This window comes from Pseudophryne corroboree, chromosome 8, assembly GCF_028390025.1.
Source record: "Pseudophryne corroboree isolate aPseCor3 chromosome 8, aPseCor3.hap2, whole genome shotgun sequence".
Taxonomy (NCBI): Eukaryota; Metazoa; Chordata; class Amphibia; order Anura; family Myobatrachidae; genus Pseudophryne; species Pseudophryne corroboree.
In genome coordinates this window covers 6766415-6790401 of record NC_086451.1, presented here as the reverse complement: position 1 = coordinate 6790401, position 23987 = coordinate 6766415, and the positions used below count along the sequence as shown (strand labels likewise).

The 23987-nt window shown below is 51.5% G+C and overlaps 1 protein-coding gene across 2 annotated transcripts in view; it reads left to right on the top strand.

The window, feature by feature from the left end:
* The window catches only part of ADAMTS13 (ADAM metallopeptidase with thrombospondin type 1 motif 13), a 98197-nt gene that overhangs the window by 11738 nt on the left and 62472 nt on the right, over positions 1 to 23987 (top strand). For both annotated transcript variants that reach the window (XM_063935849.1, XM_063935848.1), the window contains exons 10-18: positions 432 to 582; positions 2633 to 2737; positions 3159 to 3310; positions 3618 to 3681; positions 3759 to 3885; positions 4846 to 4991; positions 16672 to 16792; positions 17830 to 17910; positions 19893 to 20074. In XM_063935849.1, coding sequence (XP_063791919.1) covers positions 432 to 582; positions 2633 to 2737; positions 3159 to 3310; positions 3618 to 3681; positions 3759 to 3885; positions 4846 to 4991; positions 16672 to 16792; positions 17830 to 17910; positions 19893 to 20074 — 1129 coding nt within the window. The remainder of the gene's footprint in view (positions 1 to 431; positions 583 to 2632; positions 2738 to 3158; positions 3311 to 3617; positions 3682 to 3758; positions 3886 to 4845; positions 4992 to 16671; positions 16793 to 17829; positions 17911 to 19892; positions 20075 to 23987) is intronic.

The window sequence follows — 23987 nt, the reverse complement described above, 5'->3', positions numbered from 1 at the left end:
CTTAGCAGTTTCAGAGTAGCTTCAGACTTACTCTGCCTGTGCGATCAGTTCAGTGCTTGTCGTTCCTGGTTTGACGTCACAAACACACCCAGCGTTCGCCCAGACACTCCCCCGTTTCCCCGGCCACTCCTGCGTTTTTTCCGGAAACGGTAGCGTTTTTTCCCGCACGCCCATAAAACGGCCTGTTTCCGCCCAGTAACACCCATTTCCTGTCAATCACATTACGATCGCCAGAGCGATGAAAAAGCCGTGAGTAAAAATACTATCTCCATTGTAAAATTACTTGGCGCAGTCGCAGTGCGAATATTGCGCATGCGTACTAAGCGGAATTTCACTGCGATGCGATGAAAAATACCGAGCGATCAACTCGGAATGAGGGCCAATATTTCTCTAATACCCAAGTGATTCTTGTGCTTTGTTGTCGCACGCAGCAGTAACCAGGCAAGCTGCATTGATGACCTGCCAGCACTAGAGGGCAGCATCCCCGACATGAAACCTGGCTTGTACTATGGAGCAGATGAACAATGTCAGATTGCCTTTGGAAGTCCAGCCCTGGCCTGCACATTCTCCAGGAATGACCTGGTCGGTAGTCATCTGTGCTTTAGGGGTCTATTCAGAGTTATTTGCAAGCCAAAAAAGTTAGCAATTTGGCAAAACCATGGCCCTCATTCCGAGTTGTTCGCTCGCAAGCCGTTTTTAGCAGCTTTGCACACACTAAGCCGCCGCCTACTGGGAGTGAATATTAGCTTCTTAAAATTGCGAACGAAAGATTCGCAATATTGCGAAAAGACTTCTCTGTGCAGTTTCTCAGTAGCTCCAGACTTACTCTTCCAGTGCGATCAGTTCAGAGCTTGTCGTTCCTGGTTTGACGTCACAAACACACCCAGCGTTCGCCCAGACACTCCCCCGTTTCTCCAGACACTCCCGCGTTTTTCCCAGAAACGGTAGCGTTTTTTCCCACACGCCCATAAAACGGCCTGTTTCCGCCCAGAAACACCCACTTCCTGTCAATCACATTACGATCGCCTGAACGAAGAAAAAGCCGTGAGTAAAATACCTAACTTCATAGCAAATTTACTTGGCGCAGTCGCAGTGCGAACATTGCGCATGCACACTAAGCGGAAAATCGCTGCGATGCGATGAAATTTACCGAGCGAACAACTCGGAATGACCACCCATGTGCACTGCAGGTGGGGCAGATGTAACATATGCAGAGAGAGTTAGATTTGGGTGGGTTATTTTGTTTCTGTACAGGGTAAATACTGGCTGCTTTATTTTTACACTGCAATTTAGATTTCAGTTAGAACACACCCCACCCAGATCTAACTCTCTCTGCACATGTTACATCTGCCCCCCCGGCAGTGCACATGGGCCCTCATTCCGAGTCGTTCGCTCGGTAAATTTCATCGCATCGCAGTGATTTTCCGCTTAGTGCGCATGCGTAATGTCCGCACTGCGACTGCGCCAAGTAATTTTGCAATGAAGATAGTATTTTTACTCACGGCTTTTTCTTCGCTCCGGCGATCGTAATGTGATTGACAGGAAATGGGTGTTACTGGGCGGAAACAGGCCGTTTTATGGGCGTGTGGGAAAAACGCTACCGTTTCCGGAAAAAACGCGGGAGTGGCTGGAGAAACGGAGGAGTGTCTGGGCGAACGCTGGGAGTGTTTGTGACGTCAACCCAGGAACGACAAGCACTGAACTGATCGCAGATGCCGAGTAAGTCTGAAGCTACTCTGAAACTGCTAAGAAGTTTGTAATCGCAATATTGCGAATACATCGTTCGCAATTTTAAGAAGCTAAGATTCACTCCCAGTAGGCGGCGGCTTAGCGTCTGCAATACTGCTAAAATCGCCTTGCGAGCGAACAACTCGGAATGACCTCCATGGTTTGGCCCAATTGCTAACTTTTTTTGGTTTGCTAACAACTCTCTTAATACGTAAATACGTTAATTGCCATTTATGAAAGACCCCCCAGGGCAAATCCCATATCTGTACCAAAAGTGGGTGTGTTTGACTATTTCGGAGGGGGGCTTATTTTGGGAGATATGGGAGGCATGGTATTATGACATGGTTTTTCTGTTGGGGTGCAAAATGAAGTCTGTTCATTGGCAATGCTAGGGTGGGAGCAGGGAGAGCAAAAGGTCCCCCTAACATAAATGGTGGCCTACTTGGCGCCTTCTTATGCGACCCCTGATGCCGCCAGCGGGAGACCCCTCTACAGTACAGTTGGGCTACAGCAAGATGGCACCGCAGGAAGGCCTCACCAAGATGTCCACTGTGACTGGTGGAGGGGAGATATTCCGTGATGCCTGGGGGCTATTATGAGGGGCTGGTACAAGGAGAGAACACCCGCAGGCAGAAAAGGAGCATATAAAAGCCCCCCCAATTGGGGAGACACCAAAATCCCTAGTGTGAGTGGGGCTTATTTTTTACCCTTTGCTTCCCCTTGATTCAAAATCTGGCGATACCACTGGGTCCTGCGCTGCATCTTTCAGGTAAGTGATACCTTGATGGTCCAAGGGGTAAGTGCCAGGGAGCGTGACACTGCGATTATATAATTGTTTTCACACAGACACTGACCCGCATTAGGCGTGTAGCAGCGTCTTCATGTCTCACAATGTCTCCTGTAGGATACCTGTAGCGTTCTCTCCTGCCACACCAGCCAGCAAGACCGGACCACCTGCAGCCGCCTACTCGTCCCACTTCTGGACGGCACTGAGTGCGGGGAGAACAAGGTGAGGAGCAACTTAGGGGAGAACTTTATACTTATTACTATAAAATTATATTATTTTTAAGTCCATCTGTGTCTGTTCCCCAAGTGTCTACCAGCCTCCCCCCACCCCCATATATCTGATTTCCACGTAGCCTCCTCTTTACCAGATCCCTGATTTTAATAACAGTAGAAACGAGATAGATATTTATAGCCTGGAAATATTTCAGTTCTATAGTTTATTCAGTGCATTTCGCTGCCCCCAAAACCTGGTGCCCCGGACAGCTGCCTCCATCTGCCTCACAGCAACAGTAGTGGTAAGGAGACTGCAATCTGGGCAATCAGGAGATCCGTGTTACGGATTTTCCATAGTCAGTGAGCTGTCAGAGTCTATGCAGCGTGTGACTATGAAGAAGCCGGTTGCTATGAATATGTCCCTATTTTAGTGGTGTCACAAGGGCCGCTGCAGATCTCTCGAGGAGCTGAGTCCACTGTCAGCGGTGCACGGAGTCTGGTCCAGTTGGAGTAGCTTCACTGCGTGTTCCCGGACCTGCGGAGGAGGGGTCATCGTCCGGAAACGCCAGTGCAACAACCCAAGGTGAGATGCCAACATGAGCTGTTTTAGCATTATATTTGCTGGAAATCCAACTACGCCCGACAGAAATATTAGGCCACATTTGACCTTAGCCCCTATCGTCACCCACGAGTGGAAATAGTCCCTGTTGGTCGGCATGCCGACCATCGGGAAAGTGAGCCATCGGGCTCGTGGAGGAGGTCATGTGACTGTCGGTCAGCTGACCGGCGGTCACATGAATACCACCCCCTATCGTATTGTCCCAGTGTCCTGGTGCCCCATCTGCACATTTCCCTCAGCTAAAGAGTAATGCCTCTGATTCTCCCTACAGACCAGCATTCGGCGGTCGCAGCTGCGAGGGATCCGGCCTCCAGGCGCAAATGTGTAATATGCAGGTAGGCCCGGCCCTAGATTCTGCCTTCATTAGTCTGTGATACTTGGGCAAGTCCAGATAATTATGCGGCTGTTTCAGGCCTGTGAGACGACGCAGCTGGACTTCATGTCGCGACAGTGTTCCGCCACGGACGACAACCCTCTCTTCTTCTCCCATGGCGAGAGCGCCTTCTTCCACTGGACGGCGGCTGCGGGATTTGCACAGGGTAAGTGAATAACTAGATATTCCTGCAAAGAACTGACGATCTGGGTCCAGGAAACCTGGGAGCAGCGATCGGCTCCGTGAGGACCTGCGGCTTTGACCCTAGTAGATCAGAAATGAGATGAGGCCGCCCTGATAGTGATAAGAGGGAGAAGAGAGATGAGATGATGCTTTCCGAAACAGTCCTCCTGGTTTGCTGATGGTTTTGAATCTGTATTTCGCGGGGTCATTCCGAGGTCATCGCTCGCTAGCAACTTTTTGCAGCGCTGCGATCAGGTTAAATCTCGGCAAAACTGCGCATGCGTATGCACCGCAATGCGCAGGCGCGTCGTACGGGTACAAAGAGGATCGGTGCTGGGCGATGGATTTAACGAAGAATCCATTCGCACAGGCAATCACAAGGTGGTTGACAGAAAGAAGGCGTTTGTGGGTGTTAACTGACCGTTTTCTGGGAGTGTTTGGAAAAAACGCAGGCGTATCCAAGCGTTTGCAGGGCGGGTGTCTGACATGAATTCCGGGACCAAAAAGACTGAAGTGATCGCAGCGGCTAAGTAAGACCAGAGCTACTCAGAGACTGCAAAAAAACGTTTTTTTTTGTGCCATCGGCTGCAAAAGCATTCGCACACTTGCAAAGCAAAAATACACTCCCCCATGGGCGGCGACTATCTGATCGCAGCGCTGCAAAAAGTTGCTATCGAGCGATCAACTCGGAACGACCCCCTTCATGCCAGTCTCTGCATTTTCCGATGCAGCTTCACTGCCCTCGGTTGCTTGGAAACACCAGCCATCCGGAGTAAAACCTTTAAGTAAAACATTGGCCATTTGTGGAAACATCTGAAATTGCGACACCCTCTGATTCAGGAACAGACTATAAACCTACAATTATCTATTCCAAATGATTCTGCTGTAATTGGATAAAGAAACAGAAAGCAAACAATACAGAGTGTGCTTTATCCTTTATTAGGAGACACGCTCTGCCAGTATATGTGCCGTGCCCAAGGGATGAATTTCATGGTGAAACGAGGGGACAGCTTTATAGATGGCACCCGGTGTGATCAGAGTGCGGAGACAGATGCTCCATACAAGCTGTGTGTAGCCGGGAGATGTAAGGTACGTGCTGCGAGTAATATTATTATTGTTTATTTATATGGCGCCACAAGGGTTCTGCAGCGCCTAACAGAGAACACAAAGTAACCAAACAGGAAAACAGCGACTTACAGTACATGACATTGCAGGACAACTACATGGTATATAAATAATGTGGCATCAAGGAACAGAACACAGAAATAATCAGGGTGGCAGAAAGTTAGGGTTAGGGGCCGTTGAACAGGGTATGGCGTAAGAAATAGTCTAAGAGAGGAAAATCACATGAGGGGAGAGGGCCCTGCTCGTGAGAGCTTACATTCTAAAGGGGAGGGGTAGACAGACAGGGGTGACATGGACGGGGTACATAGAGAGTGTGGAACAGAGGGTTAGGATGAGATTTGGCTGGGTTTGGTGATGAAGTGGGTCTTGAGACCCCGTTTGAAGTTTTGTAGAGAGGTGGAGAGTCTGAGGGGGAGAGGTAGGGAATTCCAGAGAAGTGGTGCAGCACGTGAGAAATCCTGGAGATAGGAGTGGGAGGAGGTAATCAGAAGACAGGAGAGTTGGCGTACATTAGCAGAGCGAAGAGGACAGGTGGGAGAGTAAAGGGAGATAAGATCAGAGATGTAGATGGGAGAGGAGTGGGTGAGGGCTTTGTAAGTGAGTGTGAGAAGCTTGAATTGGATTGTGAAAGGGAAGGGAAGCCAGTGAAGGTCTTGTAGGAGAGGGGAGGTGGACGTGATGCGTTTGGTGAGGAAGATGAGCCGGGCAGCAGCATTGAGGATAGATTGGAGTGGAGAGAGGTATGTGTCAGGAATGCCAGTCAGGAGGAGATTACAGTAGTCCAGTCTGGAGATGACCAGTGAGTGGATGAGAGTCTTGGTGGCATCCTGGGTGAGAAAGGGTCTGATTCTGGAGATGTTTTTGAGATGGAAATGAAAGGACTTTGAGAAGTGCTGAATGTGTGGTGTGAAGGAGAGGGAGGAGTCAAGGATTACTCCAAGACAGCGCACTTGGGGGCTAGAGGAGATAGTAGTGCCATCACTAGATAATGAGATTGTAGGAGGTGAGGTTATGCGGGAGGGAGGGAAGATGATCAGCTCGGTCTTAGACATGTTATGTTTAAGAAAGCGCTGGGACATCCAGGAAGAGATAGCAGAGAGACAGCTGGAGATACGAGTGAGGAGAGCGGAGGAGAGGTCAGGGGAGGAAAGGTAGATTTGAGTGTCATCAGCATAGAGATAATGGGGGTCATTCCGAGTTGATCGCTAGCTGCCGTTGTTCGCTGCGTAGCGATCAGTGAAAAAAATGGGTAATCTGCGTATGAGTATGCACCGCAATGCGCACGCGCGTCGTACGGTACAAAGTCCTTTGTGGTTTTTCTGTCAGCGTCCGGGGTCTTACCGGTACGCTGGGGCCGCGGGGCTGGCTTTTCAGGCGGCTTGTGGGCAGTGGCGGCGAAGGGCTGCCGCGCCAGGTCCGTGGGCAGCGGTAGTGGCGGTGAGGGGGTCCGCTCGTGGCGGCGGGACGCCGCTGCAGCGGGTCTCTCCTTGCCAGGGCGGTTGCTAGGAGACCAGGGGCAGTATACTGTATTATCTTACAGGGAGGTCTGCATTACTGGGCGCCGCCATGTTGGAGACCAAAGTGTGAGGCATAGTTTTGGCTTCCTGTCCCTTCCAGCCAATCCAGGGAGAGTTCTCCTTATAAAAGGGGTCTGGTTTATGACAGGGAGGCCAGTGCTTCAAGTTACAACCCTGTTGTAGGTGCTTTAGCCCTGTGCTCCCAGGATTCTTGCCGTATTCTGGTTACTCCTAATCCTGCTTAGCCGGTTCTCCGTTGCTGCTGCAGCCCTGCCGTCCCTAACCTACTGCTGCCTGTGGAAGTGCCCCTGGAAACCCCAATCCAGTAAGACCTTTTGGGCACGGACGGCCCCGGGCTTTCTGCCTCGTCTTTCGTGCCACAGTCCGCAGATCTTTGTCTCCAGCCACGTCTCAGAACCACCGTCCACAGTCCGCAGTTCATTATCCACAGCCTCGTCTTTCAAGTCATTATCCACAGTTCGTTGTCTCCAGCCACGTCTTTAACCACCATCCACAGTCCACAGTTCATTATCTACAGCCTTGTCTTTCAAGCCACAACCCACAGTTCCTTGTGTACAACTACGTCTTTAAGTCATCGTTCACAAACCACAGTTCTCTAACTCAGCCTCATTCTCAAGAACTACAGCTCACTGACTCTTAGCTCCAGCTGCCTTCTGCATTGCCCTTGTCCCATGAGAAGGAACTATGGCCCTCATTCCGAGTTGTTCGCTCGTTCTTTTTCTTCGCATCGGTGCGTTAGTCGCAAACTGCGCATGCGCAATGTTCGCAGTGCGCCTGCGCCAAGTAAATTAGCACAAAAGTTTGGTATTTTACTCACGGCTTAACGTAGATTTTTCATCGTTCTGCTGATCGGAGTGTGATTGACAGGAAGTGGGTGTTTCTGGGCGGAAACTGACCGTTTTCTGGGAGTGTGCGAAAAAACGCAGGCGTGTCAGGGAAAAACGCGGGAGTGTCTTGAGAAACGGGGGAGTGGCTGGGCGAACGCTGGGTGTGTTTGTGACGTCAAACCAGGAACGAAAAGGACTGAACTGATCGCAGTGGCAGAGTATGTATCGAGCTGCTCAGAAACTGCTAAGAAATTTCTATTCGCAATTCTATTCGCAATTCTGCTAATCTTTCGTTCGCAATTCTGCAAAGCTAATATTCACTCCCAGTAGGTGGCGGCTTAGCGTGTGCAAAGCTGCTAAAGGCAGCTAGCGAGCGAACAACTCGGAATGAGGGCCAATATTCAACCCCCTCGCCTTATTCATCCGCAGACAACTACTTCCTTGGGCAAGTCTCAGCTGCCGGATCCTCAAACCTTGCTAGGCGTGACAGTAAGCACTGGCCTCATGGATTAGACGGGTGATCAGGCCTCAGGAGGTGATTCAGCTGCAGATATCTGGTCTCGCTTGAGTAAGCAGGAGGCCACACAGTCGCAAATTGTGCAGTTCATGCAGAATATGTCCGAACGTCTTGATTCTCTCTGTGTTGCCATGACGGGCCCTCAAGTATCTACGGCCGCCCCAACATTAGCACCTCCGGTCCCGCTTCCTCCTGTACCAGTACCACTTCCACGGTTACATTTGCCATTACCCAGTAAGTTCGATAGGAACCCAAAACATTGCCACGGGTTTCTCAACCAGTGCGAAATCCAGTTCGAACTGCAGTCGGCCAACTTCCCATCAGCACGAACTAAGGTAGCCTATATAATTTCTTTGCCTACTGGGCAAGCGTTGGAATGGGCTTCACCTTTGTGGGAGAAGACGGATCCCATCCTGTCTAACTATTCAGAGTTCGTGGCCACCTTTGAAGGATCTTCGACGAACCGGGCAGGACATCTGCCGCTTCATTGGAGATCCTGCGCCCACGTCAAGGCACACGTACGGTCAGTCAGTACGTGATCCAGTTTCGTACACTCTCCTCAGAACTGAACTGGAATGAGGAGGCTCTCATTGCAGCTTTCTGGAGTGGTCTCTCTGAAAAGATCAAAGATGACCTCGCAACTCAGCACGTACCAGATAAGTTGGATAAGTTAATTTCCTTGTGCAATAAGTTAGACCTGAGGTACAGAGAACTCTGTATGGAGAGATCGCGGTCAGATCGTCCTAAGCCTCGAGTCACCAAGACCATCATCACCTACTGCCGAAGAACCCATGCAGATCAATCGTTCCTGTCTCTCCAACGAAGAACGTCAGAGACGGCGACAAGGGAACTTATGCCTGTATTGTGGTGCATCTGATCATTTTGTTAAATCCTTCAGTCAACATCCGGGAAACGCCCGCTCCTAGCCTGTGCCGGAGAGGTCAAGCTAGGAGAATTCTCAGAATTACTTGCCAAGAAAAAGTCTTTCAAGTCATTATCCACAGTTCGTTGTCTCCAGCTACGTCTTTAACCACCATCCACAGTTCATTATCTACAGCCTAGTCTTTCAAGCCACAACCCACAGTTCCTTGTCTACAACCACGTCTTTAAGTCATCGTTCACAAACCACAGTTCTCTAACTCAGCCTAATTCTCAAGAACTACAGCTCACTGACTCTTAGCTCCAGCTGCCTTCTGCATTGCCCTTGTCCCATGAGAAGGAACTATATCCAACCCCCTCGCCTTATTCATCCGCAGACAACTACTTCCTTGGGCAAGTCTCAGCTGCCGGATCCTCAAACCTTGCTAGGCGTGACATTTGCACTGGATCTAGCGATGATTCCAAACGCACAGCCGAACGCAAGGAGAGTGACAGGAAGAGGGCGTTTCTGGGTGCCAACCGACCATTTTCAGGGTGTGTTTGGAAAAACGCAGGTGTGGCCGGGAGTTTGCAGGGCGGGTAGCTGACGTCATTACCGAGTCACTCATCGCAGCAATCATCGCACAGGATAAGTAACTACAGCGCTGGTCTTGTTTTGCACAAAATGTGTTTGCAGGCGCTATGCTGCACAGGTGTTCACACTCCTGCAAAGCGAAAATACACTCCCCCGTGGACAGCGACTATGCGTTTGCACGGCTGCTACAAACTGCTAGCGAGCGATCAACTTGGAATGACCCCCGATATTGGACGTCAAAAGAACTAATGAGCTCACCTAAAGAGGACGTATGGAGAGAGAAAAGGAGAGGACCAAGAACAGAACCTTGGGGGACACCTACAGTTAGTGGAAGTGAGGGGGAGGTGGAATCATGAGAGTAGACAGAGAAGGAACAATCAGAGAGGTGGGAGGACAGCCAGGAGAGGGCAGTATCACGCAGACCAATGGAGTGAAGGATTTGCAGTAGGAGAGGGTGGTCCACAGTGTTAAATGCAGCAGAGAGGTCAAGAAGAATAAGCAGAGAATAGTGACTCTTGGATTTGGCAGCACGGAGGTCATTGCAGACTCTCGTGAGGGCAGTTTCAGTGGAGTGGAGAGAGCGGAAACCAGACTGGAATGGGTCATGCAGTGAGTGGGAGGAAAGAAAGGCAGTGAGGCGGTTGTAGACAATACGCTCAAGGAGTTTGGAGGCAAAAGGGAGGAGAGAGATGGGTCGATAGTTGGAGAGATTGTGTGGGTCAAGGGTAGGTGTTTTATGAATAGGAGAGATTGAAGGCAGAGGGGACAGTGCCTGATGAGAGGGAGAGATTGAGAAGGTGGGAAAGATGGGAACAAGCAGAAGGAGAGAGGTAGCGGAGGAGGCGAGAGGGCATAGGGTCTCTGGGGAGGTTGTTGAGGTGGGGACCGGATTAGGGCTATTATTTCATCTCCAGATACAGGGAAAAAGAAGTCAGAGTTGGTAAGATGGATGGGAGGGGTCAGGATGGGGAGGGCGCAGGTTGTTGAGGGTCTCTAGGGATGTGATGTCCTGACATATGGAGTAAATTTTAGATATGAAGTAGGCGGCAAAGTCCAGGGTAGACGGTGAGGAGGGAAGTCGAGGTAGGGGTGGGCAGAGGAGAGCGCTGATGGTGGGAATGAGACTCTGGGGGTGTGAGGATTGGGAGGAGATGTGTAGTCGGGAGATGGAAGGTGAGCCTGTACGTGGCGTGTAGCCGGGAGAAGGAAGGTGAGCCTGAAAGTGCCGCGTGTAGCCGGGAGATGGAAGGTGAGCCCATACGTGCCACGTTCGCCGGGAGTGGAAGGTGAGTCTGTACGTGTAGCCAGGAGATGGAAGGTGAGCCTGTACGTGCCGCGTGTAGCCGGGAGATGGAAGGTGAGCCTGTACGTGCCGCGTGTAGCCGGGAGATGGAAGGTGAGCCTGTACGTACCGCGTGTAGCTGGGAGATGGAAGGTGAGCCTGTACATGCCGCGTGTAGCCGGGAGATGGAAGGTGAGCCTGTACATGCCGCGTGTAGCCAGGAGATGGAAGGTGAGCCTGTACATGCCGCATGTAGCCAGGAGATGGAAGGTGAGCCTGTACGTGCCGCATGTAGCCAGGAGATGGAAGGTGAGCCTGTACATGCCGCGTGTAGCCAGGAGATGGAAGGTGAGCCTGTACATGCCGCATGTAGCCAGGAGATGGAAGGTGAGCCTGTACGTGCCGCGTGTAGCCAGGAGATGGAAGGTGAGCCTGTACGTGCCGCGTGTAGCCAGGAGATGGAAGGTGAGCCTGTACGTACCGCGTGTAGCCGGGAGATGGAAGGTGAGCCTGTACATGCCGCATGTAGCCAGGAGATGGAAGGTGAACCTGTACGTGCCGCGTGTAGCCAGGAGATGGAAGGTGAGCCTGTACGTGCCGCGTGTAGCCAGGAGATGAAAGGTGAGCCTGTACGTACCGCGTGTAGCCAGGAGATGGAAGGTGAGCCTGTACGTACCGCGTGTAGCCGGGAGATGGAAGGTGAGCCTGTACGTGCCGCGTGTAGCCAGGAGATGGAAGGTGAGCCTGTACATGCCGCATGTAGCCAGGAGATGGAAGGTGAGCCTGTACGTGCCGCGTGTAGCCAGGAGATGGAAGGTGAGCCTGTACGTACCGCGTGTAGCCGGGAGATGGAAGGTGAGCCTGTACGTGCCGCGTGTAGCCAGGAGATGGAAGGTGAGCCTGTACGTACCGCGTGTAGCTGGGAGATGGAAGGTGAGCCTGTACGTGCCGCGTGTAGCCAGGAGATGGAAGGTGAGCCTGTACGTGCCGCGTGTAGCCAGGAGATGGAAGGTGAGCCTGTACGTACCGCGTGTAGCCGGGAGATGGAAGGTGAGCCTGTACGGGCCGCGTGTAGCCAGGAGATGGAAGGTGAGCCTGTACGTACCGCGTGTAGCCGGGAGATGGAAGGTGAGCCTGTACGTGCCGCGTGTAGCCAGGAGATGGAAGGTGAGCCTGTACGTACCGCGTGTAGCTGGGAGATGGAAGGTGAGCCTGTACATGCCGCATGTAGCCGAGAGATGGAAGGCGAGCCTGTACGTGCCGCGTGTAGCCGGGAGATGGAAGGCGAGCCTGTACATGCCGCATGTAGCCGGGAGATGGAAGGTGAGCCTGTACGTGCCGTGTGTAGCCGGGAGATGGAAGGTGAGCCTGTACGTTCCGCATGTAGCCGGGAGATGGAAGGTGAGCCTGTACGTTCCGCATGTAGCCGGGAGATGGAAGGTGAGCCTGTACGCTCCGCATGTAGCCGGGAGATGGAAGGTGAGCCTGTACGTACCGCGTGTAGCCGGGAGATGGAAGGTGAGCCTGTACGTGCCGCGTGTAGCCGGGAGATGGAAGGTGGGCCTGTATGTGCCGCGTGTAGCCGGGAGATGGAAGTTGAGCCTGTATGTGCCGCGTGTAGCCGGGAGATGGAAGGTGAGCCTGTACGTTCCGCATGTAGCCGGGAGATGGAAGGTGAGCCTGTACGTGCCATATTTAGCCGGGAGATGGAAGGTGAGCCTGTACATGCCGCATGTAGCCGGGAGATGGAAGGTGAGCCTGTACGTGCCGTATTTAGCCGGGAGATGGAAGGTGAGCCTGTACGTTCCGCATGTAGCCGGGAGATAGAAGGTGAACCTGTATGTGCCGCGTGTAGCCAGGAGATGGAAGGTGAGCCTGTACGTGCTGCGTGTAGCCGGGAGATGGAAGGTGAGTCTGTACGTGCCGCGTGTAGCCAGGAGATGGAAGGTGAGCCTGTACGTACCGCGTGTAGCTGGGAGATGGAAGGTGAGCCTGTACGTGCCGCGTGTAGCCAGGAGATGGAAGGTGAGCCTGTACGTACCGCGTGTAGCTGGGAGATGGAAGGTGAGCCTGTACATGCCGCATGTAGCCGAGAGATGGAAGGCGAGCCTGTACGTGCCGCGTGTAGCCGGGAGATGGAAGGCGAGCCTGTACATGCCGCATGTAGCCGGGAGATGGAAGGTGAGCCTGTACGTGCCGCGTGTAGCCGGGAGATGGAAGGTGAGCCTGTACGTTCCGCATGTAGCCGGGAGATGGAAGGTGAGCCTGTACGTTCCGCATGTAGCCGGGAGATGGAAGGTGAGCCTGTACGCTCCGCATGTAGCCGGGAGATGGAAGGTGAGCCTGTACGTACCGCGTGTAGCCGGGAGATGGAAGGTGAGCCTGTACGTGCCGCGTGTAGCCGGGAGATGGAAGGTGAGCCTGTATGTGCCGCGTGTAGCCGGGAGATGGAAGTTGAGCCTGTATGTGCCGCGTGTAGCCGGGAGATGGAAGGTGAGCCTGTACGTTCCGCATGTAGCCGGGAGATGGAAGGTGAGCCTGTACGTTCCGCATGTAGCCGGGAGATGGAAGGTGAGCCTGTACGTTCCGCGTGTAGCCGGGAGATGGAAGGTGAGCCTGTACGTTCCGCATGTAGCCGGGAGATGGAAGGTGAGCCTGTACGTTCCGCATGTAGCCGGGAGATGGAAGGTGAGCCTGTACGTTCCGCATGTAGCCGGGAGATGGAAGGTGAGCCTGTACGTTCCGCATGTAGCCGGGAGATAGAAGGTGAACCTGTATGTGCCGCGTGTAGCCAGGAGATGGAAGGTGAGCCTGTACGTGCTGCGTGTAGCCGGGAGATGGAAGGTGAGTCTGTACATGCCGCGTGTAGCCGGGAGATGGAAGGTGAGCCTGTACATGCCGCATGTAGCCGGGAGATGGAAGGCGAGCCTGTACGTGCCGCGTGTAGCCGGGAGATGGAAGGTGAGCCTGTACGTGCCGTATTTAGCCGGGAGATGGAAGGTGAGCCTGTACATGCCGCATGTAGCCGGGAGATGGAAGGTGAGCCTGTACGTGCCGCATGTAGCCGGGAGATGGAAGGTGAGCCTGTACGTGCCGTATTTAGCCGGGAGATGGAAGGTGAGCCTGTACGTGCCGCGTGTAGCCGGGAGATGGAAGGTGAGCCTGTACGTGCCGCGTGTAGCCGGGAGATGGAAGGTGAGCCTGTACGTGCCGTATTTAGCCAGGAGATGGAAGGTGAGCCTGTACGTAGCGTATAGCCGGGAGATGGAAGGTGAGCCTGTACGTGCCGCGTATAGCCAGGAGATGGAAGGTGAGCCCGTACGTGCCGCGTGTAGCCAGGAGATGGAAGGTGAGCCCGTACGTGCCGCGTGTAGCCAGGAGATGGAAGGTGAGCCTGTACGTGCCGCGTGTAGCCAGGAGATGGAAGGTGAGTCTGTACATGCCGCGGTTAGCCAGGAGATGGAAGGTGAGCCTGTACGTGCCGCGTGTAGCCAGGAGATGGAAGGTGAGCCTGTACGTGCCGCGTGTAGCCAGGAGATGGAAGGTGAGCCTGTACGTACCGCGTGTAGCCGGGAGATGGAAGGTGAGCCTGTACGTACCGCGTGTAGCCGGGAGATGGAAGGTGAGCCTGTACGTGCCGCGTGTAGCCAGGAGATGGAAGGTGAGCCTGTACGTGCCGCATGTAGCCGGGAGATGGAAGGTGAGCCTGTACGTGCCGTATTTAGCCGGGAGATGGAAGGTGAGCCTGTACGTGCCGCGTGTAGCCGGGAGATGGAAGGTGAGCCTGTACGTGCCGTATTTAGCCAGGAGATGGAAGGTGAGCCTGTACGTAGCGTGTAGCCGGGAGATGGAAGGTGAGCCTGTACGTGCCGCGTGTAGCCAGGAGATGGAAGGTGAGCCTGTACGTGCCGCGTGTAGCCAGGAGATGGAAGGTGAGCCTGTACATGCCGCATGTAGCCAGGAGATAGAAAGGTGAGCCTGTACGTGCCGCGTGTAGCCAGGAGATGGAAGGTGAGCCTGTACGTACCGCGTGTAGCCGGGAGATGGAAGGTGAGCCTGTACGTGCCGCGTGTAGCCAGGAGATGGAAGGTGAGCCTGTACGTACCGCGTGTAGCCGGGAGATGGAAGGTGAGCCTGTACGTGCCGCGTGTAGCCAGGAGATGGAAGGTGAGCCTGTACGTGCCGCGTGTAGCCAGGAGATGGAAGGTGAGCCTGTACGTACCGCGTGTAGCCGGGAGATGGAAGGTGAGCCTGTACGTGCCGCGTGTAGCCAGGAGATGGAAGGTGAGCCTGTACGTACCGCGTGTAGCTGGGAGATGGAAGGTGAGCCTGTACGTGCCGCGTGTAGCCAGGAGATGGAAGGTGAGCCTGTACGTACCGCGTGTAGCTGGGAGATGGAAGGTGAGCCTGTACATGCCGCATGTAGCCGAGAGATGGAAGGCGAGCCTGTACGTGCCGCGTGTAGCCGGGAGATGGAAGGCGAGCCTGTACATGCCGCATGTAGCCGGGAGATGGAAGGTGAGCCTGTACGTGCCGCGTGTAGCCGGGAGATTGAAGGTGAGCCTGTACGTTCCGCATGTAGCCGGGAGATGGAAGGTGAGCCTATATGTTCCGCATGTAGCCGGGAGATGGAAGGTGAGCCTGTACGCTCCGCATGTAGCCGGGAGATGGAAGGTGAGCCTGTACGTAACGCGTGTAGCCGGGAGATGGAAGGTGAGCCTGTACGTGCCGCGTGTAGCCGGGAGATGGAAGGTGAGCCTGTATGTGCCGCGTGTAGCCGGGAGATGGAAGTTGAGCCTGTATGTGCCGCGTGTAGCAGGGAGATGGAAGGTGAGCCTGTACGTTCCGCATGTAGCCGGGAGATGGAAGGGGAGCCTGTACGTTCCGCATGTAGCCGGGAGATGGAAGGTGAGCCTGTACGTTCCGCGTGTAGCCGGGAGATGGAAGGTGAGCCTGTACGTTCCGCATGTAGCCGGGAGATGGAAGGTGAGCCTGTACGTTCCGCATGTAGCCGGGAGATGGAAGGTGAGCCTGTACGTTCCGCATGTAGCCGGGAGATGGAAGGTGAGCCTGTACGTTCCGCATGTAGCCGGGAGATAGAAGGTGAACCTGTATGTGCCGCGTGTAGCCAGGAGATGGAAGGTGAGCCTGTACGTGCTGCGTGTAGCCGGGAGATGGAAGGTGAGTCTGTACATGCCGCGTGTAGCCGGGAGATGGAAGGTGAGCCTGTACATGCCGCATGTAGCCGGGAGATGGAAGGCGAGCCTGTACGTGCCGCGTGTAGCCGGGAGATGGAAGGTGAGCCTGTACGTGCCGTATTTAGCCGGGAGATGGAAGGTGAGCCTGTACATGCCGCATGTAGCCGGGAGATGGAAGGTGAGCCTGTACGTGCCGCATGTAGCCGGGAGATGGAAGGTGAGCCTGTACGTGCCGTATTTAGCCGGGAGATGGAAGGTGAGCCTGTACGTGCCGCGTGTAGCCGGGAGATGGAAGGTGAGCTTGTACGTGCCGTATTTAGCCAGGAGATGGAAGGTGAGCCTGTACGTAGCGTGTAGCCGGGAGATGGAAGGTGAGCCTGTACGTGCCGCGTGTAGCCAGGAGATGGAAGGTGAGCCCGTACGTGCCGCGTGTAGCCAGGAGATGGAAGGTGAGCCCGTACGTGCCGCGTGTAGCCAGGAGATGGAAGGTGAGCCTGTACGTGCCGCGTGTAGCCAGGAGATGGAAGGTGAGCCTGTACGTGCCGCGGTTAGCCAAGAGATGGAAGGTGAGCCTGTACGTGCCGCGTGTAGCCGGGAGATGGAAGGTGAGCCTGTACGTGCCGCGTGTAGCCGGGAGATGGAACGTGAGCCTGTACGTGCCGCGTGTAGCCGGGAGATGGAAGGTGAGCCTGTATGTGCCGCGTGTAGCCGGGAGATGGAAGTTGAGCTCTGCAGCAGCCTGGGTCATGTAGTGACTACAGAGGAACAGGTAGAGAGTGACCCCTGTGATGAAACCACCTGTATATAATGCTGCAGGTGTCTTGCCTAGGTCTTTGGCTGTGACGGAGTGATGGATTCCGGCCTAGCGGCAGATCAATGCAGAGTGTGTGGTGGAGATAACGGCACATGCAGCAGAGTCAGTGGTGCTTTCACTGACGGAACGACAGGGGGTGAGTCACAAGCTGCTTACAGAGGAACATTATACCGTATGTGTAATATCTGCAGATCACACAGCTGAGTGAAGGGTGACCATACAGCAGCTATAGAGTTTATAGTTCAGCCCCCCCACCCTAAAAATCACATAGTTTAAGTCAAGTAATTATTCAGCATGTGGCCGCAAAGTGATTGACCGTGGCGGCTGTCAGGGGGCGTCGTCGCTGCTTTTTTGGCGCGGCCCTGACATTGCAGGTGTGTCCAGACTGTTTTCGGGGTGGCTGCATGACGTCACATGCAGCCACTCTGAGAAAGAAAAAATGGCGCCGGACGCCTGCCAGCGCAGCCAGGGCTCAACCTCTAATTGATAAGTTCGCAATTAAATTGCAAACGCATCGCACGGTGGTGCCACACAAATGCATGTGAGGAGATGGACGCAGATCTTGATGCGGGAATGAACTAGCTTTCAAACTAAGGACTGAGCTAGACAGTTACCAGGTAGTTAGTAAAGAGTCAGGAATGAAACAAAGGTGAATCAGAGTCGGGACCGATGAATGGTTCTGGATCATTGGCTGGAACCGATGAATGGTGCTGGAACTAATGGTGCTGGACCATCGGCTGGAACCGATGAGGAAGCCAGTATTGCAGCAAGGTGGTAGATGTACTGAGAGTCTCTGAACAAGGCAATTGCAGGAGCTCACTAAATAGCGCCCAGCTAGGCTGTGGACAACATTGCACTGGCGATATGCTAGAGCCAGTGGATGGAACTTATACTTAGCTGTGAGAGGCTGAGTGGAGTCAGGTGGTTCAGGGAGGCTCAGTCTGGCTTAGGATTGGATGGACAGTGGTCAGGTGACCTGTAAGGCAACAAAAGCCCGTCAGTCCAGTGATAGAAGGCTGCAGTGACACTGAGCAGGCGCAGTCCCTACTGTAACTTACCTTAGCTGTGCAGTGGAAGGTGATCCTGACTAGAGGAACGCTATAGCACTAGGGGAGAGAGTTTATTATACACTATAATGTAATAAAACAGTTTCCACTCCTTGTGATGTTGCAGAATATTTCACCTTTCTGACCGTTCCTGTGGGCTCCATGGCAATAACAGTGACCAATCAGAAGCCTCTCTTCACACATTTGGGTAAGAGGAGACCTCTATCGTATCGGATTTTCTAGTAGCGCATAGTGATGTCTGACTGCAGCTGTGTTCCCATGTACCAGTGATCATGCATGTTCTTGTCCCATGATCCACAGATCTACCGGCACCAGCATGTTCTGGCAGCCATGGCTATGCTGGCACATTTAATTCTGCAGGTGCTAGCATGCCAGGGCTTACTGCGACCTGATGGCATTCAGCCACGTGTTGTACAGACTGGAGCTGTGTTACGTTATAATAGGAGACCCCATGTTGTGTGTCTACCCATTATAATGTGACCAGTCCAGCCTGCTGTAATATAGCCCTAACTAACACCAGGCTGGTAACACCAGGAGGAAGCACTCAGTGATCTGTGTCACTGCATGCTCTTCATCAGGTAGCTGCGGGAGGAAGCACTCAGTGATCTGTGTCACTGCATGCTCTTCATCAGGAAGCTGCGGGAGGAAGCACACAGTGATCTGTGTCACTGCATGCTCTTCATCAGGAAGCTGCGGGAAGAAGCACACAGTGATCTGTGTCACTGCATGCTCTTCATCAGGTAGCTTGCGGAGGAAACACACAGTGATCTGTGTCACTGCATGCTCTTCATCAGGAAGCTGCGGGAGGAAGCACACAGTGATCTGTGTCACTGCATGCTCTTCATCAGGAAGCTGCGGGAAGAAGCACACAGTGATCTGTGTCACTGCATGCTCTTCATCAGGAAGCTGCGGGAAGAAGCACACAGTGATCTGTGTCACTGCATGCTCTTCATCAGGAAGCTGCGGGAGGAAGCACACAGTGATCTGTGTCACTGCATGCTCTTCATCAGGAAGCTGCGGGAGGAAGCACACAGTGATCTGTGTCACTGCATGCTCTTCATCAGGAAGCTGCGGGAGGAAGCACACAGTGATCTGTGTCACTGCATGCTCTTCATCAGGTAGCTTGCGGAGGAAACACACAGTGATCTGTGTCACTGCATGCTGTTCATCAGGTAGCTGCGGGAGGAAGCACACAGTGATCTGTGTCACTGCATGCTCTTCATCAGGTAGCTGCGGGAGGAAGCACACAGTGATCTGTGTCACTGCATGCTCTTCATCAGGTAGCTGCGGGAGGAAGCACACAGTGATCTGTGTCACTGCATGCTCTTCATCAGGAAGCTGCGGGAGGAAGCACACAGTGATGTGTGTCACTGCATGCTCTTCATCAGGTAGCTGCGGGAGGAAGCACACAGTGATCTGTGTCACTGCATGCTGTTCATCAGGTAGCTGCGGGAGGAAGTACACAGTGGTCTCTGTCACTGCATGCTCTTCATCAGGTAGCTGCAGGAGGAAGTACACAGTGATCTGTAAACGTTACAAGCCTATGGAGAGCTGGCTCACTGGCGCCTGGAGATGATGTAATTTCCAAGTGCTGGCAGAGAGAAGACCGCCACTATCCCGGACCAGCCTGCAGTGTGGACAGGGCTTCAGGCTGCTATGACACAGCAGGTATGGGTCATTGGGTCGACTGTTGTCATGTCGACCACTATTGTTCGACATGCATTAGGTCGACAGGTCAAAAGGTCGACATGAGTTTTTTTCTTTTCTTCATAAAGTGATGGGGAACCCCAATTAGTGCACCGTGTCCCCTCGCAGCTTCGGGCAAGTTTACCATTCCCAATTGTAGTTCACGTGGATCGTAAAGTATGAAATAGTCCAAAAATCGAAGAAAAAAAAAGAAGTGAAAAACTCATGTCGACCTTTTGAACTGTCGACCTAATGACCCTGTCGACCTAAGTGGTGTCGCCTTAATGACCATATCCCGACACAGCTTGATACCATGTTCAATTACCCGGATCAGACCTGGGATTTTAGTGGAAAAGTTCTATTATTCTGCCTTAATCTGCCCTTAGTAAATAACACCACATCATTGTAGACCTTGCATTTCCACGTCACAGAAAGGAGATAACACAGAGACATTTCTTTGTATCCCATTGTCTTCTTGTCCAGCTGTAAGAGAGAACTCTGAGTACATTGTAGCCGGAAAGCTGAGCATCTCTCTGAACGTCACCCACCCATCAGTCCTGGAGGACAGGCGGACGGAGTATAGAGTGTTCCTAACTCCAGACAGGCTTCCCCATCTGGAACACATCTTCATTAATGGTCCAACCACTTCAGACATGGAGATACAGGTGAGGACAGTCATGGCTCTTCTCTCCCCTGCACATCCACCATCACCTTGCGTGTGCGCAGTAGCCGAGCGGACGCAACTGCCGACCATTCGCTGTTATACTCATGTCAGCTACTTCTACACCTGCGACTCAGTGGGTGTAACTGGCCGTCAGTGGAGCGCTTCCATGTACTTTAGGTGTTCCAAGAGCGCGTCATGGGCCTGTACATGGAACTGTGGACTGTCTCCTGCACCAGGTATACGGGCTGGCAGCAATGCGCACTGATAGGGATGATCATGGATGGATAAGAGCAGTGCGGGTGCATATATGCGGCTGAATGTTAGTATAGGCGGAGATACACATTTATTTCCTAGCATGCACTGCAGTCACATCTGCGGCTGAATGTTAGTGTAGGCGGAGATACACATTTATTTCCTAGCATGCACTGCGGTCACATCTGCGGCTGACTGTGAGTACAGGCGGAGATACGCATTTATTTCCTAGCATGCACTGCGGTCACATCTGCGGCTGACTGTGAGTACAGGCGGAGATACGCATTTATCTCCCAGCATGCACTGCGGTCACATCTGCGGCTGAATGTTAGTGTAGGCGGAGATACACATTTATTTCCTAGCACGTACTGCGGTCACATCTGCGGCTGAATGTTAGTGTAGGCGGATACACATTTATTTCCTAGCATGCACTGCGGTCACATCTGCGGCTGACTGTGAGTACAGGCGGAGATACACATTTATTTCCCAGCATGCACTGCGGTCACATCTACGGCTGACTGTGAGTACAGGCAAAGATACGCATTTATTTCCTAGCATGCACTGCGGTCACATCTGCGGCTGACTGTGAGTACAGGCGGAGATACGCATTTATTTCCCAGCATGCACTGCGGTCACATCTGCGGCTGACTGTGAGTACAGGTGGAGAGCCGCATTTATTTCCTAGCATGCACTGCGGTCACATCTGCGGCTGAATGTTAGTGTAGGCGGAGATACACATTTATTTCCTAGCATGCACTGCGGTCACATCTGCGGCTGACTGTGAGTACAGGCGGAGATACGCATTTATTTCCCAGCATGCACTGCGGTCACATCTGTGGCTGACTGTGAGTACAGGCGGAGATACGCATTTATTTCCCAGCATGCACTGCGGTCACATCTGCGGCTGACTGTGAGTACAGGCGTAGATATGCATTTATTTCCTAGCATGCACTGCGGTCACATCTGCGGCTGACTGTGAGTACAGGCGGAGATACGCATTTATTTCCTAGCATGCACTGCGGTCACATCTGCGGCTGACTGTGAGTACAGGCGGAGATACGCATTTATTTCCAAGCATGCACTGCGGTCACATCTGCGGCTGAATGTTAGTGTAGGCGGAGATACACATTTATTTCCTAGCATGCACTGCGGTCACATCTGTGGCTGACTGTGAGTACAGGCGGAGATACACATTTATTTCCCAGCATGCACTGCGGTCACATCTACGGCTGACTGTGAGTACAGGCAAAGATACCCATTTATTTCCTAGCATGCACTGTGGTCACATCTGCGGCTGACTGTGAGTACAGGCGGAGATACGCATTTATTTCCCAGCATGCACTGCGGTCACATCTGCGGCTGACTGTGAGTACAGGTGGAGAGCCGCATTTATTTCCTAGCATGCACTGCGGTCACATCTGCGGCTGAATGTTAGTGTAGGCGGAGATACACATTTATTTCCTAGCATGCACTGCGGTCACATCTGCGGCTGACTGTGAGTACAGGCGGAGATACGCATTTATTTCCCAGCATGCACTGCGGTCACATCTGTGGCTGACTGTGAGTACAGGCGGAGATACGCATTTATTTCCCAGCATGCACTGCGGTCACATCTGCGGCTGACTGTGAGTACAGGCGTAGATATGCATTTATTTCCTAGTATTGCTTTATGGAATCATATTTATGAATATTAATATTTAATATAACATATATGGTTATTAATATATGGATATATTTAAATTAATATGCGTTATCATATATATCTGCAAATATATTATGTCAGGCTTACAAATTAATTGGCTGATAAATATATGCAGTCCTTATATATATATGACTTATGAAATTATAAAGTTAAGATTCCTTAAAGAGAGTTCAAGCTTGAATATTACCGCTCTTTTTATATGATTCTTTATTTACAGGCAGATCAAATCGTACAGAATAAGATATACACAGTAGTGATATATATACTAATTATAATTATATTAAGCTATGCTATGTTTCCTTCGTTACATAACATAAAACAACATGACATAAGTTTCACAAACAGTTTCAATTATTATCATATTTATACTTGCAAGTTAAAGATTGCCATCCCAAGAATCATTCCTTCTGCATGTTCTCCATGACTTCTCCTCCTGACTGACTTCCTTCCTTCTCCTTCTTCTTCTCCCTCTCCCTCTTCCTTCTAACTCCTAACTACAAGTCTGGTCCTTTTATCTCATATTTTACCAATTCAAACTATCATATTCTCATAGTTTCCAATGGAATAGGTAATTATAGGTTTGTCAGATTCCAAGGTGTAATAAAACAAACATTGAACTGGGCTGTCGTGTCCTGTTCACGGAGGCATGGTGTCATAAAAGTGTGGTGTCCACACTGCCTTAAGCAAGTATAGTATTGTAAAATCTGGAATGTCTTTTCATCCAAAGTTCTGTTGTATTGACAAGTTTTCCTGGGGTCGGTTACACAATGTTTTATCAATGGATGTGATCTCTTTTCATAGTAGTTAATTTATACTCCCTAGCTTTTAACCTTCACTGGACAATAGACAAACCAGTAGATTCTGATCTACTGTAAGCACACCTGTGAATTCCAATGACCAACAGAGCTCTGTCACATACCTATTATCATTTATGGCCTAATACCTTTTCTCTACAATGACTCTTGATCTTACTGTAACCTCTCTGGCCTTATTTATGACTAGAGCAGAATAAACCTGTTCCCTACACTATTTTTTACCATCTTGCTGTAAAACACAAATATACAGTATATCTATATAAACACATACACAAACCTAATTTCTTAAATCAGCTAAACATTACCTCATACATTCAAACTTATTTCATATCTATTCCTTACTATATATATCCAGTATACTGTCCACTATGGTAACATCGCCTATTTATAATGAATTATATTTTGATTCAGACAATATCCATTGCCCTAATATTATACTAAGTGCAGACAATTACCTATAAGGCAACAGTCGCCCCCTTGTGGCCATGAGAAATTCTTTTGATTGGCCACACATTAAACTAGCGTAATTGCTTCCAAATACATTTCAAAATATTCCTTCAAACATAACTTTCGTTGTAACCATAATATATACCATAAGTGTAATAATAATAACCATTATGATTTTAAAAATCTCTAAAAATTCTTAGCTTACCTAACCTTATTCTACTTTTTAACTAAAGCAGACAAAACTGAGGTTTTTATTCAGTATTCATGAGGAAAACTAATTTCTACAGACATTTGGAATACCATAGCCCAATTGTAGACCTTTTTTCTGTATCTGGATCAGTACGTTTGGACATTTTTGCTGTTCTTGTATGTAGCAATTTACTGGGATAAGACTGTCATCTGCGTGGTTTGCTTGCAATTGGAGATGCCTTGCGTTTGCATTATGGCCTTGCGTTTGCAACATTTGCACCATTACTAGAAGTAGAATTCTTCGTAGCAGCTGCTCCTTTGCTTGCCATTTCGCTGTTTGAGGCAGAGGGCTGTGTACGTCGAGTGCTGTGTCTTGAACATTCAGTACTTGTGACGACCCTCAGTAATAGTAATAGTCTTTATACAGTCTTTAGCAGTTCTGTTTCCTTTGCGTTTATCCAATGCCGCAGTTGTGACCAGTGTCCATATTGCTTTTGCACAAACAGGTT